Here is a 20,549-nt window from a genome sequence, read left to right as displayed (position 1 = left end):
GCTGCACAGGGCTCCAGTGTGCTGTTTCATGAATGAGGGAGACAGAAATTGGGGGGAGGTGTTGGTAACGCTTCATTGAGGGCTGAGTGGTGAGCCTTAGCAGGATCCCTCCTGTGCCTTCAATCACATTAAATAGTCAAACCTTGAAATTTATTGGTCACATCTCTGAGCTGACGACTGCACTGCAGAATTCAAATGACAGGTGAGTGATGCCAGGAGGAACTTTTTTTCATTGTCATGCCATTTGTATGCTTGAAAACAAATGCTTTTATAATCTTGAGCAAGTCATCTGCATGAATCTAGTGCTTCAAAAGATGTCATATTTATTAGTTTGCTAATCACAGCTGCTGGCTAAATGTTAAATGTCTAATTAGCAGATTGGTAATCAACCATTTGCTTAATAAAAAATTATATTGACTGTATCTATATTACAATGGCTTCATAAAACATCAGTTTTCTTTTCTTAGTTTAGTTTTCCAGTGATGTGTAGGTCAATGACATTTGTCTATGCACTTGCCTGTGAGTTAATGATTATCAATCTGTTCTTTAAAAGCTACACTATACATTGCATGCAGGCTCTCTAAACTGTGTGACTCTTCTAGGGATTCGCTCAGCACAGCCAGCACTGAATATACATTTGTGAACTATTGTTCAGGATATTTTGGACATTTACAGCTAGCAAATTTGCCATCACTTTTATTGATCAGAGTAGAAACCTACAGTGTGCAAAAACTGGCCAGCGATTCTGTTGCTTGTGTTGGAAAGTTACAAAGTCTCGCCTGAGCTACTGTTGAGAAAGGCATATATTGCACAAGTATGAACTTGTCATGATGTACTTAAAGAATGTTGCAGTGTTTTGCTCTTTATGTGGTACTTATCCATTATGACATACATTATATACAAGAGGTGAGCTGACACATTTATATAAAGATGAAATGTTAAAAACTAATAATTCAACAATGATTTGGGGCATTTTTAAACATTAAGTGGACTGTAAAGACTCAGTAATCAATATTTACTAATGTCAAATGTAATTAAGTATATTTTTGGGCAAAAGAGTAAAGGACTTCTGTACGACCTGTACTGGCTTTTGTATGGAAACATGCCTCTGAAGCCTTAGTTTATTTTAACCCCTTAAAAGCACAGGGCCCACCAACAGGCTTAAACTTTTATTACACACTCCTACAACCTAAGAAAAGCTCAGCCAATTTTCACTGAAGACTGAATTATAACCCTTAGCATGTAATAAGTCTGAGATTTTAAGGGGTTAAAAGGGTGTAAAGTTGTATCATCTGAGGCTCAACCACGTGATCCTTTAGGATTTAACAGGAATACTTTTGCTTGTTCCAGCTTTCAGTTCCTTTTAAATATTTGGAGGGTTTTGTTCTAAAACATTATAAGACCACTTTCAATAATTTTCATTTTACATTGTTCACGCATCTTCTTCTTCTTCTTTCGGCTGCTCCCTTTAGGGGTCGCCACAGCGGATCATTGTTCACGCAAAAAATAAATATTTTTTAATACCATCTGTGTTAGAGAAATACAATGTTTTTCCATGAAACATCAGGTGCTGTTCCAAAAACCTTTAGTATTTTAATTATAGCCAAATTTGTTACAAATGGATTCAGAGCATTTTGGAATGAAACTCCTCATTTATTTTGCAGCCAAATAGCACAGTCTCGAAGAGTTCCTGACCACTGTTTTGTCATCTGACAAGGATCCCCTGAAGTTTGTTTTATTTCTGAGGTGCATACTAAGTCACACCATGTAAACGGTGAGCACATCTTGAGCCTCCTGTTTTTTGTCTAAGGAGCTGCTGTGAGTTTTTTACTGCTTGGTAATCAGGCCACTTTGTCAGCTCCTCGAGCCTGTGAAAATCAAGGTAAACTGTGATCAAACTGCCTGGCACCAAGGCTTCTCCTCAAACACAAAGGCCTCCAAGCCACAGGGCCTTTTTCTGCTCAATGCTGCCAACCCTTCATTCCCACAAGTTCCTTGTTAAAGCAAGAGTCTATTTTTACCCCCCTCGCCAGGCTTTTCAGTACTGGGCTGGCAGTGGATGGAGGGATGTGGGGTGGTGGACCCCCAACCCCCCAAGCCCCCCGCTCCACAAGGGAGAGAGATGGAGAAGGAGAGAGAGACAGAGTGAGAGCACATTCTCAAGGCTTCTGGCACTGTGGGATGCCCTTGTCGTTTGTTGTTTGAAACCTCAAGTATGTTGAGGGAACAGTTGTCTCTGTAACCCCTGGGGAGACAGACAGAGGTCTGGAATATATTTCTTCTCTTGGATCCCTGAGCACTGGACCTCTACTGGCTGAAGACTCGGGGCAGTTTCTTTTAGCTTCATCATTAAATTTGTCTTAGAAATGATCGATTACTGCTAGCGATAACAAAAGTCATCACTTGTCGCTTTTTGTTTTAACAAGCAGAGAAATACTGTCATAAAAAATGATAGTTACTGAACAGCTCTTGAAAAACATCCTTTGAAGGGTTAGATGGGCAGGCTCAAACCTGTTGATAGAGAATGTAAATTAAATAGAAATGTTATTTGTTGTGTAATTTGCTACATAATTATAGAGTTACATAATGGACAAAAAAGGTAATTAATCTCACAAGTAGTAGCCTTAAGGGTTAATTTGCTTGTTTCACACTCTACTGGGATTTTTTTCTTTCTTTTCTATGGCCAAGCCAGAGCAGTGCAGGGCCTCGAGTGGCACGGAGCGGGTTGTTAATGCGAGCTGACAGGAGTGAACACAGTCAGAGAGCGTTCTGTTTGTGGGACAGAGAGAGCTCTTTCACTGATGCCACTGCCAGGTCAGGAGAGCGGCCCACAATGCTGCTGTAATTTAGCACTTATGGCTTGTGTGCATGTAACACAACTGAATGATATGGGCAACAATGTGTCTATAAGGGGTGTTATGAAGAGGAACTGAAATGTCAGTGAGTTTCGTGGGATGTGAATAAATTGGCCTTGGGCTCTTGAGATATTTTGTTTGAAAAATTACTTTTTTGCTGAAGTCTAAAGGTCTAAAGTCTTTTGGGAACAAAAAATAAATGTCTGTAGTTTTTTGCTAATTTTTTTTTTTATAATATTTTATATTTGAACATGTCAAATATAGTAGAAATACTTGTGATTGTAGAATCGCTGTTAGGTTTTAGTTGGAAAGAAAAGTGTTAAAATCTTGAAATTCATGGAAAATGGTCTAATCAGAATTTTTCTCAATGGTATCTAGGTAGACACAGCAAAGCTTATATTCCTATTTGTTAGGCCTTCAGGAGCTGCACAGTAGGCCCTCCAAGTCAGATTAACTACAAACCTAATTAAGAGTTGACAGTGAAATCAACAAATCGCGTTTTCCTTCTCAGATGAACTGGACCAATTTTGAGAGAACAAACATCACCGCAGGTCTTCCAGATGATTCTATAAATCACCAAAAGGGTCCCACTGTTGTTATGAGTCACAGAGCCCTTATTCAGTACTATATATTATCTTTATTCCAAAAAAGAATAGATACGTCACTGACTATGAGCATTAATGCTAGCCTGACCATTTAAGTTTTAAAAGGGGTTAGAAATACTAATTTACTTATTTACTTGAATTGGCAGCAGCCATGAGACTGATATCTTCACTCAAGGGCACACTGTGAAACTACAACAGACAAAGTCAAGTATATGTTGAGTACCAATTACAAGTTTTAAAGGTTTCTGTTTTAAGTTAGAGGTGACATAAAATTTTCATGTGTAACACTGTTACTTTGGCACTTACATAACACTGTAAATACCATAGACATTGTACTATAGCAGTTGGCATTATCAAAGCAGTGGAAATTTGATGAACAAAGGCTACATATACAACATGATAGATGTGTTAAACACTGCTATGGAATAACATGCACAGCTGCCATATATTTATCATTTTATAATTATACCTGTCTCTACTGCATTCGTCAAAACAAAAAAGAAAGGTTATGCAAAGACTGGAATATCCCACACTGTATTTATGTTACTCCAGTTATCCAGTTGTTTTGGTGTGTTATCAGTCTCTCACCAGGTTTGATAAATATTTCCACTCAGGTCCACATACGACCATATTAGCATGTTAGGAGTGATCTGTCTCACCTTTGAAGGTTTTTTGTTCCGTACGTTTTATTCATTTAATAATGACATATGCATTTTTACAGCTAAATAATTCTCATTGAAATTTGATACTGTTATTTTCTTGACATTTATGGCTTAAAATGAAGCTCAGTTTTAATAGTTATGATTCACCACTGCTCATATGGAAATGCATAAGTCCAGCTGCAGCAGAATTGCTCTTTCAAATGCACCCTGTATTATTTACAGTGACAGTAGAAATTTAATAATCTCTGGATATATTCTACACATCTTTATGTGCTGCAAAAACAGGAGCATGTAAGACCTCTTTGCATGAGTGAAGAGTTTTTCATTACATTCCATTCATACAGGAGAAAGTAAACATCACTGCTCTTATCTTTTGCCTTCTACTGTCTCTTTCATTCAAATCTTTCTTGCATTGCTACAGGCGAAAAAGACATCAGGTGTAAAATGGACCCTTCTAATGGTTTGAATCGGTCACTGGATATTGTGCCTACCACTGAAGAGAAGATGAAGGACAGAGGCCAGTGGAGCAACAAGTTGGAGTTTGTGCTGTCTGTAGCTGGAGAAATTATTGGACTGGGCAACGTGTGGCGTTTCCCTTACCTCTGTTATAAAAATGGAGGCGGTAAGCATGAGAGAATGTAAAAAGCAGAACACTGCATAATCTCAGTTTTTAGTTTCTTGGTTTTCTTATTTTGAGCAGAAGTGCTTTAGGCCTTTAAAGAATTATATATTATAGCCATACACGACAGTACAGCAGCCAGAAATATAGATATTAAAGTTAAATATGTTAAGTGTTGAAGAAAGTTTAATAAAGTTTGGGTCTTATTTTAGTACTTATTTAAGTTTATTTAAGTTAAAGTTCTCAGTACATATTTTTTCTCTAATAAAAAAGTACTTCAATATAACCATTATTTATTATTATTGCGGACTCTCCTACAAACACCCCTCTAGTAATTCTGCCCACCAGTTTTACCTCAACTGACACATAAGTATTGTGTGCTTTTTTAAAATCAGACAAGCATTTTGCATTGAACCACTATAACAGCTGTTTGTTTTGTTTGCTGAATCATTCTTGTTCCAGAATGAGTCTGTGCTGTGTTTTATAGTGTAATATTGTTGCTTGTAAAACTAAAGTCAAACACATGTTTCACTAACCTCTCTGTGTTACAAGAATGGAATTTGGTATATAAATTTGTCAGACGAGGGCTTTTTTTAACAGAACACCGTGATTGAGCATCAGTAATTCAGTGCTTAATGATGAAAAGCAGCAGAGGCTAATTACCCAACAGAATGTTCTGCTCTATTTTTGGGCTGTAGTGGTTATTTTATTTTACAACCAAACTTCACCTGAAGTTTGTTGTTTTTATTGTTTTGTTCATTTATTGTTCCATCCAAAAAAAGACCAGAGGTTTTTTTTTTCCATGGGTTTGCAGAAAAGGGAAATTAGTCAAACATGTATAACCAGTCTGCCAGTTTGGTAGCTCCTCTGTAAAATGACAGTGCAGCAAACATTTATTATACAGTGCTGGCCAAAAGTATTGACACCCCTGCAATTCTGTCAGATAATACTCAATTTCTTCCAGAAAATGATTGCAATCACAAATGCTTTGGTATCTTCATTTATTTTGCTTGCAATGAAAAAACACGAAAGAGAATGAAAAAAAAGTCAAATCAATTATTATTTTACACAAAACTCCAAAAATGGGCCGGACAAAAGTATTGGCACCCTCAGCCTAATACTTGGTAGCACAACCTTTAGACAAAATAACTGCGAACAACCGCTTCCGGTAACCATCAATGAGTTTCTTACAATGCCCTGCTGGAATTTTAGACCATTCTTCTTTGGCAAACTGCTCCAGGTCCCTGAGATTTGAAGGGTGCCTTCTCCAAACTGCCATTTTGAGATCTCTCCACAGGTGTTCTATGGGATTCAGGTCTGGACTCATTGCTGGCCACTTTAGAAGTCTCCAGTGCTTTCTCTCAAACCATTTTCTAGTGCTTTTTGAAGTGTGTTTTGGGTCATTGTCCTGCTGGAAGACCCATGACCTCTGAGGGAGACCCAGCTTTCTCACACTGGGCCCTACATTATGCTGCAAAATTTGTTGGTAGTCTTCAGACTTCATAATGCCATGCACACGGTCAAGCAGTCCAGTGCCAGAGGCAGCAAAGCAACCCCAAAACATCAGGGAACCTCCACCATGTTTGACTGTAGGGACCATGTTCTTTTCTTTAAAGGCCTCGTTTTTTTTCCTTCCCAAAAAGCTCTACTTTTGTCTCATCTGACCAGAGAACATTCTTCCAAACGTTTTTGGCTTTCTCAGGTAAGTTTTGGCAAACTCCAGCCTGGCTTTTTTATGTCTCTGGGTCAGAAGTGGGGTCTTCTTGGGTATCCTACCATAGAGTCCCTTTTCATTCAGACGCTGACGGATAGTACGGGTTGACACTGTTGTACCCTCGGACTGCAGGGCAGCTTGAACTTGTTTGGATGTTAGTCGAGGTTCTTTATCCACCATCCGCACAATCTTTCGTTGAAATCTCTCGTCAATTTTTCTTTCCCGTCCACAGCTAGGGAGGTTAGCCACAGTGCCATTGGCTTTAAACTTCTTGATGACACTGCGCACGGTAGACACAGGAACATTCAGGTCTTTGGAGATGGACTTGTAGCCTTGAGATTGCCCATGCTTCCTCACAATTTTGCTTCTCAAGTCCTCAGACAGTTCTTTGGTCTTCTTTCTTTTCTCCATGCTCAATGTGGTACACACAAGGACACAGGACAGAGGTTGAGTCAGCTTTAATCCATTTTAACTGGCTGCAAGTGTGATTTAGTTATTGCCACCTGTTATGTGCCACAGGTAAGTAACAGGTGCTGTTAATTACACAAATTAGAGAAGCATCACATGATTTTTCAAAGGGTGCCAATACTTTTGTCCACCACCTTTTTTATGTTTGGTGTGGAATTATATCCAATTTGGCTTTTTGACAATTCTTTTTGTGGTTTTCCATTGAAGACAAATTAAATGAACATTTTAATATCAAAGCATTTGTGACTGCAATCATTTTCTGGGAAAAATTGAGCATTATATGACAGAATTGCAGGGGTGTCAATACTTTTGGCCAGCACTGTAAATACCAAACAGAGTTTTTTGGAGTGATGCAGTCAAATAAGCACTTTCACCTTTCAACAGATTTTTTGAGATCATTTTTGAAAATGTGAAGCACTTTTTTGGACTTTAAAAGAATCTCCATGTAAAAAGGTTCACAATTAGACAAAAAAGTCAAAAATGCACCATTGTCATAATGTTCTTGTATTGAAACGATAGCAGTGAAGATGCTTCAAAGGTATTCTTTAGGAAGGAGAACTGATAGAACTAGAGGACTTACTACAAGACTTAAACAGAGCCCAATTTTTATTAAATATTAAGGTAGACAGTTATTTCATGGTTAACCAAAGGCATATAAAGATTAATTCCAGAGCACCTCTGCTATGACAATGGAAAACACCTCATTCTTTAAATATGTAAAGTGCATGGATGTAGCTCTGGAACTCCTGCTTAGCAGTCTGATGTATCTCCAGCAGGGGCGCTATGAGCAGTCAATTCACTTTCTGCATTTGTCATTTAGAGAATAAACTGCAGCAGGATCTAACACATGCATATGTTTGCAGTAAAAACTTTCAAAACAAGAGGTAAGAAAGTTTGAAAAACATATTAAGTTACTCTGTATTATTCATCCATTGGAGATCTACTTAACTGTTTGCTTTTTTGAAAAATTTCCAGCCTGGTTTTGTCTTACAGATGAAAATGAAAGGGCTACTTTTGATCATTTTTGGTGGCTTAAATTTCAGTGCATGTCTTTAATAAACAGGTTTTCTCATAACCATCCCCCCAGCCAGGAAACCTTTAGGAACCATTTAACCTTTTAAGTAACTAAGCCCAAATATTTAGAACACACTTTTTAAAGCTAGGAATAGCTCAGTCAGTTTGCTTTGAAGTCCCTGTAATTACAGAATAACAATCCTTAGTATGTAATAAGCCTGGGATTTCAAGGGTTTAATAATGCAATAAAAATGTAAGTTTAATAAGTGTCATATGTTGTTATGAGTTTTGGATTAATTGTTCTGATTCTGTTTTTTGAGTTCAGCATCCCACACAGGCAGAGTATTTGTAACTTGACTGGCAGGTCTTGTCCATGAGTTGTTTTGCATTTACCTGTAAAACTGACCTCTTGATCTGCTCACTGGGGTGTTGAGAACAGAGCTGGGTCACAGATGTTGTTTGATGAGTCAGTGATGCCTGGAAGTGGAACCAAGACATGTTGGGGATTTGCAAAAGAACTGACTCCAAATATTGAACAAAACCTGTGTTACTGTTCTGCAGATTAATTGAAAAAAAAAAGGTTGCTGTGTTTGAAATCTCCTCTTTTGTCCCTCTACCACATAGGTGCTTTCTTCATCCCTTACCTGATCTTTCTTGCCACATGTGGAATTCCTGTGTTCTTCCTGGAGACGGCATTGGGTCAATACACCAGTGAAGGAGGGATCACCTGCTGGAGGAAAATCAGCCCACTGTTTGAAGGTTTCAGCATCACCTGGGAAAGCGCTACAGAATATTTCATACTGTCACATTGTTCTTTTCTCATTTTTAATCACTCTTTTTTATCTACAGGTGTGGGATATGCCACCCAAGTCATAGTGGCCTTGCTGAATGTCTATTACATTATAGTGCTGGCATGGGGGATCTTTTACCTGGCCTTCTCCTTCTCCTCAAGCCTGCCATGGTCCTCCTGCAACAACACCTGGAACACAGGTGCGGATTTATTTATCATAAACGTATTTGACTAAATCTTTTGCTTATTTTTGAACTCGGCATCTGACAGTTCAAAATAATGCAACTGAGAGTGCAAAGTAATGTCAAGGTCATCTTACTGACCCTGTTATTCATATCATATAATGTTGTTTAGATTCTTGCATGGAATTTCAGCGGAGGAATAAATCTTTTGACCAAAATCATATGGAGAACGCCACCTCTCCAGTCATTGAATTCTGGGAGTAAGTATTTTAATGTAGGCTAAAAACATCTTCCTCACAACCACGGCATACTGAATACACTGGACATTTCTCAACAATAGCCTTTTGTGTGGCTAGACAGAATAATGAGCTAACCTCATCAGTTAATCTTACAGTGAGTCTTTTGTTTGACTAAAGGTGTAATGTTTAATCTGTGTTTAGTTAGGGTGCTCTTTAGGGTAGTTGTCTTGCTGTTTGCCTAACAGAACCTTACAGTGATTATTTGATGAAAAATGAAAATGTCAGTCAGCCAAGATATATTTAGTATTCAAAGTTTGCTTCCTTTTTTATACATTAATGGATAATTTGGTGTAAGCTCCATAATTAGATCATCATCCAATTGTCTCAAACCATGTCAAGATTTTGAAAATTCCATCAAATATTTCAGACTGCATACTCAAATTTTTAAGATATAAACAAAATCATTCAGAGTGGTTTGATGTGAAATGCTCCAAAACTTACTGAGCTTCCTCACAGGAAGTTATTACATGAAATTATTACAAATATGCTGCCTGATGCCTGCATTGTTTCATTGTATGATTTTGGGCTAAAACATATTTTAAAGCACAGAGGTACATGCAGTATATTCTAATGCAAAATAGTCCCCAAAGAGAACCCAATCATATTCATTCATACTTATTATTTAGTGCAAGACAAAGCAAGGGAGAGTGAATCCTCGTCGTCAAAGCTGTTAAAATGTGTAGAAGCCAAACAAAATTGGGACATGCGATGGCAGAAAACCTGATGCCCACTGTAGGTTCTACTACATGCTTGCAAAGGGAGGGGTGAAGGTAGTGTATTCAATCAATTGCAAACTGCAACATCACTGCTAGATGTCACAAAATCTTACACACTGCAGCTTTAAGTAATCTCAAATATATCTGCTTATATAGTTTCTAACACTGAAAACTCTGCAACCTTCAACTTTTTCAAACAATTTTCATTAGTGCTGAGCTCCCTTTGCTCACCTACATTTCTGTTTGCATCTGTGTTTTTAGGAGGAGGGTCCTGCGGATCTCCTCTGGGATAGATGAGATTGGTGAGCTACACTGGGACATGGCCCTCTGTCTGCTTCTCGCTTGGATCCTCTGCTACTTCTGCATCTGGAAAGGTGTCAAGTCCACTGGCAAGGTGAGATCCTGTGGATGGTACATTTGTAGTCCAAATGAAAAAGAGAGAAAGACTCATGCTTGCAATCTGGCGCTACAACATGAGTCAGACTAAAAATGTAAAATTAGCTGTATGATCTGATTTAGGTACCTTGATTGAAATATACTTTTTTCTAGGTTGATGGAATTTATTTCGGAAACGTATATATTGACATTTATAAAAGTGTTTAATTTATATTTTTATTGTGTCAACTGTACATATTTTTATAACGATAAAGCTGCAGTTGTGCTGTTTTATCTTTGCACCACTATCTTTGTGCATAGATATACGTTTTTTTTACTACAGAGGGTTCTCACTCCTCCCCTTTCACACTCATTGCTCACTAGCATCTCAACATAGAGAACCAACAGTGCTCTAGTCATTCTGAGAGTTACAAGGAAAGATATTTTATTTCATAATGTTAAATAAAATATCCATTATAGCGCCTGTAGAAAGAGGCTGTAACTCCATTATCTAAATGTTACTAAATGTTTAAGGATAACCTTATAGCATTGAAGTTACACTGCAAATCTGATTGAAGGTGAGTCACTTTTTACTTAATATTTCCATGTTAATGTAATCTACCAGGTTGTGTATTTCACGGCAACCTTCCCCTATGTGATGCTGATAATTCTGCTAATCAGAGGGATCACTCTGCCAGGGGCTTCTCGAGGGATTCAGTTCTATCTCTATCCTGACCTGGGACGCCTGGCAGACCCACAGGTATTGTATTTTAACATGATTTTAAACAGTCATCTGATTTGTTTAAGTATCTTTGAGCTGCAGTGTAAACACAGTAAAAAAGAATAGAATAGCACAATGGTGCCTATCACTTCATTATATGGGACTTTTTTTGGATTCTATAGTGTGTTTTGACCTCTTTAACAGCAGATTATCTTGAGGCTGAGGTCTTCTGGGGTGAAAATAGTAATGGATTTTTTTCCCTCTTCCTACACAGGAGGGTTTCGCCCAGGTGTTTGATATGTCCTAGAACTGGCCGCTCAGCATGAAAACACTGTTTGTTTCATCTCTTGGTTGTGTCCAGCTGTGCATTTTGACCTTTGCTCCACTTCCCCATCTGTTCCAAAAAGAGGGCTCCCCCATGGGGAGGAAAACAGTGTTCAACAGAGCCAAAAAGACCCTGAGATTTAGTACTTACATCTATTCCACTTAAACATCATGAGTCTTAAGAGCTGTGAGGGTCTTTGTTTTGTATTCAGTATATATCTGTTGTAAAACAATGTTCAGAGTATGAAATCTGCTGAACAACCACACTGAGAAACAAAAGTGTCATAAAAGTTTGTTTGGAGTGATGCTATACCAAATAAAAGTGTTTTGTAGAACCATACATTCAATTTCAGTCCATTTAGGAAGATTTATGTTTGAGAATGTATAAATAATTTGATTACAGCCTCATCAGATTCATTATAAAATAAAATTTCCATGTTGATTGGGCACTAGAAGATAAGTGGCATCAATGTCACTCTGTATCAGATTGATACATGTTTATGTACAATCATAGGGAATTTACTTGCTGTTTTTAATAATAATAATAATATTAACAATAGTAACAATAATACTAGTACTGAAAGGTAACTTTACACAAGCAAGATATACACTGGAATACACAGACCAACAGCTGACAAAATACATAAAACATAAGACATGCAGAAAAAGACTCTAAAAAGTTGTGTAGCAGAAGAAAGAGAGATAAGTTTTAAACTGGGATTTGAAAGATGGGAATAAAGAGAATCAGAGATTTTGTGGAAATAGTGATAGTCCATAATGATAGTGAGCAGACCAGAATTGGCAGACCTTTAGGGTGTGGACAGTGAGGAAGATGACCAATATTTCTCAGGTGGAATCCTGGACCTGTCCAAGTTTGACAATAACCTACCAACTACCAGTTTCAGCAGGGGTGGTACCTGCGGTGGCCAATCAAATTCCGCCTCAGCCTCCAGACACGGAACTGAATAGCACCCCCCTGTGGAGTGTCAGTGAGTTACAGTTTCAGGGGGGTCACCACCTGACTTTCCTGGATTGTCAGAAATTTTGGTTGTCTGTCCAGAAACAAAATGACATCCATTCCTGGACACAGAATGTCCTGGAATCCAAGAATTTGCATATGTTAATATTTCACATGAAGTTTAAATTGCTTCTTTTTTAATATCAGCATCTTGACAAATATTTCAGAAAGCTAACGCTGCAACATAATAACTGAGAACTGACATCTATCTACTTTAGAATGTATTATGAGCCATGCTAACCATCCGTTCAACTTAGCAGAAAAACAAACCACTGATTGAGTGTTTAGGAATTTTACAGGATTTAGGTGCCAGCCCATGTTCCATGGTTACCTCATACCCAAACGCCACTCTACATGGAAATACCACGGAAATTGAAGGCTCTGTAATTCAGGCTGGACTAGCTGAGTGGAAAATATTGTCATCCATACTTTTATGAAGAAGCATAGGAGATGGTGTTTTGTCACTGTCAGGGCAGGGTTAGAAAAGCATTCACTACTCACTGCTTTTTTCCTTTCAGCTTATTTTTCTCATGCTTTTGGCCTGGAGCAATGCACAGGGAACTGCTACTTGTTGAAGAAGATTTTAAAGATTATTTGAAATTATGAAGCAGCTGCAAGATGCATTTGCTGATATTGCTGACATTGATTAATCTGGCCTCAATCAGACCCATAATTCTGTTTTCTTTAGTACTATAAATAAACCTCATGGCTAATGTTTGTGAAGCTGGTGAGTTCTCTTAATTTATACTGAAAAAGTGCTAAATCCTGAGATACTGAGTTTGCATTTCCCTGACCTTTTTCAGGTATGGATGGATGCAGGAACCCAAATTTTTTTCTCCTATGCTATCTGTCTGGGGTGCCTCACAGCACTGGGTAGCTACAACAAATACAACAACAACTGTTACAAGTAAGACCACTGTTGCAGGACTGTTCCTTTAGCCATTGCATAGAGGCTAATGTTATTTTAGTTTATTGTGTATGATTTAAATAGAAAAAGAAAGCTTTATAGCCCTCTGTTCATCGGTTGACTCTTTTTGGTTTGCAGAGATTGCTTGGCTTTATGCTTTCTAAACAGTGGCACAAGTTTTGTAGCGGGATTTGCTATTTTCTCTATCCTGGGCTTCATGTCTTTTGAGCAGAATGTACCGATTTCAGAGGTTGCAGAATCAGGTTTGTACTGTCTGCTTTCTCATTTCTGTTGGAACTTGTAGATATAATATGCTTTCGGCAAGCTTGCATGTACATGAAAAGTTGGACTGACAACTAACCACATATAACATAAATAAAGGAATCAGCTGTTTTTTACAAAAGGGATCATTGTTCCCAGCATGATTTGAAGAATGGGTTATCATAGATAACACATGCTGTCACTTGTCTGCTAATGTTTACTCTTATTTATACAATCTATTAATGTCATGTTCATATGTTTCTACGCTGACATATTGAATGATGGCTGCTGGGGAGTACATGCAGTGATTCATGTAGAAACTGATCTTCATATGTTCTAGGTCCTGGACTGGCCTTCATTGCTTATCCACGTGCTGTGTCTATGATGCCTTTCTCTCCTCTCTGGGCCTGTTTCTTCTTCATTATGATTGTTTTGCTTGGCCTGGACAGTCAGGTAAGGGCCACTCATGTAGTAACTTGTTGAATATATAATATAATATAATATAATATAATATAATATAATATAATATAATATAATATGAAACTCCATGCCAAACAAATGCTGCTATTTTATGACACCGTTAAATAAGAAGTTTCAGCAAGTTACATCAGGTACAATTTCAGGTTAATTCAGAATGCTGTCATGTTTTTGAGCTCTGGAGATCATGAAAGGATCTTAAAGCTACTCAACAGATTTTGTGTCCATTAGGAAACAAAGGCTTTATTCTGAAAACAAGGGCATACAGTGCCACTGATGCAAAAGACTGCTTTAATGATGCACCAAAAAATAGCTGTGTGCTAAAGGTGCTCCCCTGTGGAGAATTTTCTAGCTGCTACACATGAGTGAGTGAGTTAGTGAATAAGTGAGATGGATGAGTTGAGGTGAGTGGGTGAGTGAATGAGTGGGTGAGTGACTGTCTGAGTGAATGATTGATTGAGGTGAGATGATTGTGAATAATAGTTTTATTAAACTCTGATTAGCCTCTGCTTTGACTCAGCTTTACCCTTGTTATCCTGCTTGCTCTCTCATCACTTAGTTTGTTTGTGTGGAGAGTCTGGTGACGGCAATAGTTGACATGTACCCATCAACGTTCCGTCGTAAAAACCGCAGAGAACTCCTCATCCTCGCTGTGGCCATTGTCTCTTTCCTCTTTGGGCTAATCATGCTGACAGAGGTAGGACTACCGACAAAAGAACTGCATCTTCAAAACTTAACCACAAATCGTATATATATATGCCCTATACGTAAATTGACACCTGTGGCATGAATTTGTGGTAAGCAACCACTGAAACATTGACAGAGGAAAAACAGAACAGTTAGTATGACCATTGGATATTGCAGCATGAATGTGATGCTGGTAACAATACATCTACAGGTCATTGTTGAGGATGTAGACCTGCTTAAAAAGAATACCATTTTAATGGGATTTGTTAAAAAAATAACAAGTGTTTTTTCAATCTTTTTGTTTTAAAATATTTATTTGATAACATTATACTACAATATTTGCATGCTGTATAACTGTATATTTTGCATATTTTGTACGCTTGTGTAATTGTTTCTAAAATACTTAAAAATGCAATTTTAAAAGGTTTAAAACCTTCTATGTTAAATATAGTATGAAATATATTTGTTCTCTCATTGGGTGAAGTGGTGGGTTTAGAGTAACTTTCTGATGGGCCAAATTAAATGTAATCACTGGCCCAAATTTAGGCAGCCCTGGCTTACAGAGAAAGACAGAGACAAGTCAACAACTCCAATCTGCAGTACTGTTACAGTAGACCTTTAATTCATAAAAATACTTAATGATATTGCTCTCTCTCTCTCTCTCTCTCTCTCTCTCTCTCTCTCTCTCTCTCTCTCTCTCATAGGGTGGAATGTATGTCTTTCAGCTTTTTGACTACTATGCAGCCAGTGGGATGTGCCTCCTGTTTGTTGCCATTTTCGAGACTGTTTGCATTGCCTGGATTTATGGTAAGAACATGATTACAGATTCTTTTAATATAAAAAGATGTATTTTTTATATTTTTAATTCAGCATTAGATCATATTGGTGTCAAACTAATTAACTGTCTAATGATGTCCAAAAACAAAAGCTTCATAGCTAATTTAATGCTATGTTTCTCTATTGACAAACAACAATTGGGTTGTGCCCATTTTAATGCTGCCCTTGACATCTAATCCATCTGGGCTGCATGTCTCTTTATGGAATGGCATTTATCTTAAAACTGACTACTCTCTTTGTCTTGTTAGGTGCTGACCGTTTCTATGACAACATCGAGGACATGATTGGCTATCGACCTGGACCTTACATTAAGTATTGCTGGTTGTTCCTGACCCCAGCCACCTGTTTTGTATGTAACAATTTATTGTTACTGAGGGTTTTAATCAGCATAAATGGCAAAATTAATCTGTTACTGAGACATTTTTGTTAATTGTACATTTTTATAATATGGTATGACCTTAATAGTCATATTTTATAGAACCAAATTCATTAACAATTTACTTCATGTTCAGCCACTTATTTACTATTTCGCCAATTTTTTTTTTCTGTAGGGGACCTTTGCCTTCTCTCTAATCAAGTACACCCCTCTGAAGTACAACAATGAATATGTGTATCCATGGTGGGGCTATGCATTGGGCTGGCTGCTAGCTTTGTCCTCTATGGTCTGTATTCCTCTGTGGATCATCTATAAGATGGGCACTGCCAAAGGAACTCTCAGAGAGGTGCGACCCACCGAACACAACAGCAACATGCAGGCCCATATTTCAGTCTTATAATTCCTGCTTGCTCTCATGGCTTACTTCCTTTTTATCATATTTAGAGATTCCATGAACTGTCCACTCCCTCTCCTGACCTGCCTAAAACCAGACGTGAGCAGGAGAAGCTGCAGGCCATCTTTTCTGCAGATGGAGACAGTCTTCGCCAGAGAGGAGCTCCCACCAAGGATGGATACTTTCCAGTCAATGAGAAGGAATCTCACTGCTGAATTCTTCATGGGCCATGATGGACCACCTTATGTTTCTGTAAAGGTGGTGCTTGGAAACCTAATACCTCACACTGTCAACAGCAGCCAAATAGCACCAAAACAGAGGAAATGGGGGGCCGCTCTTCAGCTTCGTTTGAATCTAAGAAAAGACCTCTGTCGCCCTCTGTAGGTACATTTTTGATGTATCAACAGCTCTGGCCCTTTTCTGTTGGCCAAACTATTACCTTGTTCTAGGCCAGCCAAAAGTCACAAAGTCCTTCTCTTAGTCCCCTCTTGCATTTTCCTTCTAATAAAATCCACAGTTATTTTTAAGCATTATGGTAAACTCAGCCAGTAAACCCAACCCCAACCTTTTAAAGTGTTAAATAGTCCTGTCAGATTTAAAGAAGGGCTGAGAAGAGTGAGGCATGAGATGAGACTGCATTGTGATTCCAGTTTCTGCCTTTGACCAGCTTGAGCAAAAAAAGAAAAAAAAAACAGAAATCTTTTTTTTTTTTTACATTTGGTCATGTCCAAAATGTTTATAGTCAATTATAGTCAATGTTGACTTCATTTAAAATGACAGTACATTGCACTGATGACTGCCCTGCAAAAATGTCCATCATTTTCAATGTTTTATATACATATCAATATTACTTTGAATAAGCATTTAACAAAAACCTGATGATTTTGCATGGAGGGATGGATACTGCAACCCTACGCTGAAGTGCTTGCTGTGATCTGCTTTCTAAGGAAGCAAGTTTATATTTTAGCTTTCACACAGAGACTTATTTCATTACTGAGTTAAAGCACTATGCACTAGTGCAGTAGTGCCATTGTGGTAGAAAGGACTGCAAAATGCATGAAATATACATACATCAAGACTTGTTCCTTTGCTCTTCATTGAGAAAAAAGGACCGGACTAACTAGGAAAAGCTTCACTGTAGTTTAAATGATGTAGCAAGATGCATTAATACAGTGCAATGCAATGGACCAATTTCACATTTGTACATAAAAGACCACAGAAGCGCAGAAGGCAGTTCAAATTATTTTAACTGAAATTCAAGTGCTTCTAAAATTATAAATATTTAACCTCTTTTTTTGAGATAATCCTTTCAAACATGATCAGAGTAATAGTCTCACTGTACACATTCTTTGGCCACCAAAATTCAACATATTGTATTCATGAACAAGACATTTTATGTACCTATAGTAATGAGGTTGGAATGAATGCAACTTTCTAAGAAAAGGATTTACTCAGTGTGTGTAAAAATGACATGGTACAGTGTAATACACATTAAAACAAAGATACACATTAAAACAAAGTAATGGTAATTGTATAGCGGTGGATGGAAAATGAAGACAGCCTTCATGTTCAATTAGAATGTACTTGTATGTACTTTGTCATTATATAAGCACATGAAGATTGTTGACTTTTGGTTAAAATTATTTGTATTAAAGCTTATCAGAAACCTGTACAGAGGTTAAACATTATTTTAGCTTTTTAGCTTTTAGGTTTCAGATCTAAATTCAAGTATATAACTTTTTGTATTGAAAATATTATTTAACTAACCAGCTGTCCCTTCTTCATCCAACATTCTGACCTTATGTGTGTACAGAAGTGGGTAGTGACTAGTTCTATTTACTCAATTCCAAGTATAATTTTGATGCTTTTGTATTTTCCTTAGTGTTTCAAATGACAAATTTTAATTCAGATATACTTAAATTCTTCACATCAAGTTCCTAATTCCTTTGTTTAATCTCATTGTATGTTATGTTCATACAGCTTCTGTACTGCTTTATGGCTGGTCACATCACTTACTTTACATGTTTTATTTTCCAAGAAAAGAACTTAAATTCAAAAGAAATGAATAGAGCCTAATAGTTTTTATATTAATACATGCTGAATGTAGATCTTCTGCAGTTTTGTAAGTTATTCGTAAACACTTTTTTACTAAATACTTTTCTTCTCCTACTAGTTTCTTTTTTTTTTTGGAAAGGTATTTACTTCTACTAGAGACATTATTTTATTTGAGTAAACAGTACTTGGAATTGAGTATGTTTTTAAGACACGCTACCCACCTGTACACACTTCTATTCTTTTTGTGATGTGATGAAGCATGCTAACTGTGACCAGCATAAAACTGTGACCAGTCTATATGTATATAATATGTAAAGAATGGTTAAGTTTTATTTTGAAACATTAAAAAAATGTATTGGGGAGACTATGATTAAATATACCAATTAAATCCGTACTGAGCTGTTTCTTTGTCTGTTCAATTCTTCAAGACTGTAATGTGAGCATAACTGTTTTGCAGCTAAAACGTCTTCTTTGATCTTAAATATAAGCATATTGATGATGCAACAATGAAATGTTTAGTCTGTAATTATAAAAGAAAAATAGATAGGGATTATGCGGTGTATATACAGCAGGTATTGTGCATTATGCGTTGCTTATAATACTACATTATAGGCTACAAGTTCAGAGATGTTAAGTCATCATGTTTTTTTACATGGAGGACAGCAAATCTCTTCTGCCTGCTGACTGCTTTTTCATGTTGTTAACACATGCAAATAAGAGTCTAATGTGCTGGTGCTGGTTTCCTTACAGCTTAAGTTGATGCGCTTGATCAACACTTCAAGTACGTCACTCTGGATCTCAAATCTGCTCTTGATTTTACTCAGTCACAAACTGATGAACTGTGAGGGCAATGCATCACACATAGGGGAAATCTATCTGTCATGTGCAGCATGTCTGTTGTGTAGTACAGACTTGAAATATGAATATGAAATATGCAACAATAAAAAGTAATATAAGGAATAAGTATGTAGTATGTATTTTTAAGTATGTAGTACTGATGGTTGCACTTGAAGAAGTGAATTTCAGTGCTTCAAAATGTTTGTGACACTACTGTGACAAAACAGTACTGAGAGTCACATATCAAAGTAATCAAAGTCATTTAAGCAAATAAACTTTCATTCTGTCTAATCTCGCCAGCCATACATCTGTCTGGCATTAGAGAGTCTGGTGTGTCATACAACATGGCCAAGGCCACTTACTTTGACAGGAAAAGACCATTTGACCTACATGACCAATCACAAACATCTGATGTAGAGTGAAGTATTGGGGTGGGCCATAGTCAATACCGGGCCACACCAAAAACAGACCTGCATGAAACAAAGCAGTACATGGGAGGGATTGTGTTTATTCATGATCAACTGCTTTAGACAAAATTCTTCAATAATTTAGATTTGCTGAAGATGCTGTGTCTGATCAACTTGCACCAGCACAACACACACTGACACGGCACCACCAACATGATCCACCAACCAAGTAACACCAGCTCTGTGGCCGTCCAGTGGGGGTACTGACCTTTGATAAACCAGGTGAAAGGGGGTTAACAAAGTATGCAAAGAAACACATGGACTATAGTCTGTAACTGTAGAACAATAAAGTGCTCCTATATGGTAAGTGGAGCCCATAAAATAGACAAGGTGTGTAGACACATATACAAATACTATAGTATGTATGCATTTATATCAAGCATGTGTGTATAGAGTGTAATATGGATCATTATGTAGCATTTAATATTCATCTGTAGTATGTTCTATTAATATATATTTACGATGTTTAAAAAATGTAGTATATCCTATTACATAGCACATAATCTGTAGTATGCTGTGTGCATTATATGTATTAAGTTTATTATGTACTGTATACTGCATGTAATCTGTAATATGTGACATGCATTATAACAATGTTTCTGTAGTATTTTGTGTGCAACTATATAATGCAGAATGCATTATTTAAGCAGTAAAACATGAGAAAGATTGTGTTACAATACACGATAAAAAGAAAGATATTTTTGTGATACATCACTATATATGGATTTATTGTGTATATTGGAGACATTAAAGTGTAAACAAATATACATTATTTGCAGGCTTTGTGATTCTGTTGACTATTATCTGTAAATTATGTTGCAGGTTTAGTTGATTTTGGATTTAGCAAGAACCACAGGGGGATTCAACTCAGTCTGGGTATGGTGTGTTT

General features: G+C 37.2%; 1 protein-coding gene across 2 annotated transcripts; it reads left to right on the top strand.

Annotated features, from left to right (window-relative positions):
- Window positions 1-18,760, top strand: slc6a13 (solute carrier family 6 member 13). Of its 2 annotated transcripts, XM_037542837.1 has the most exons (16): window positions 1-202; window positions 1,665-1,774; window positions 4,544-4,744; window positions 8,562-8,696; window positions 8,787-8,927; window positions 9,082-9,169; window positions 10,186-10,318; window positions 10,925-11,059; window positions 13,166-13,269; window positions 13,408-13,532; window positions 13,871-13,983; window positions 14,567-14,704; window positions 15,399-15,501; window positions 15,780-15,880; window positions 16,083-16,253; window positions 16,352-18,760. In XM_037542837.1, exons 3-16 carry the CDS (start codon window positions 4,567-4,569, stop codon window positions 16,514-16,516), a joined length of 1,830 nt encoding a protein of 609 aa, XP_037398734.1. In that variant the 5' UTR covers window positions 1-202; window positions 1,665-1,774; window positions 4,544-4,566; the 3' UTR covers window positions 16,517-18,760. The 2 variants fall into 2 exon arrangements, with proteins under 2 accessions (XP_037398734.1, XP_017556664.1); XM_017701175.2 differs by lacking the exon at window positions 1,665-1,774.
- Window positions 18,761-20,549: the final 1,789 nt, after the last annotated feature.

This window comes from Pygocentrus nattereri, chromosome 11, assembly GCF_015220715.1.
Source record: "Pygocentrus nattereri isolate fPygNat1 chromosome 11, fPygNat1.pri, whole genome shotgun sequence".
NCBI classification, from domain to species: domain Eukaryota; kingdom Metazoa; phylum Chordata; class Actinopteri; order Characiformes; family Serrasalmidae; genus Pygocentrus; species Pygocentrus nattereri.
The sequence above is the reverse complement of the archived record's forward strand: the minus strand, read 5'-3'. Positions and strand labels throughout refer to the sequence as shown.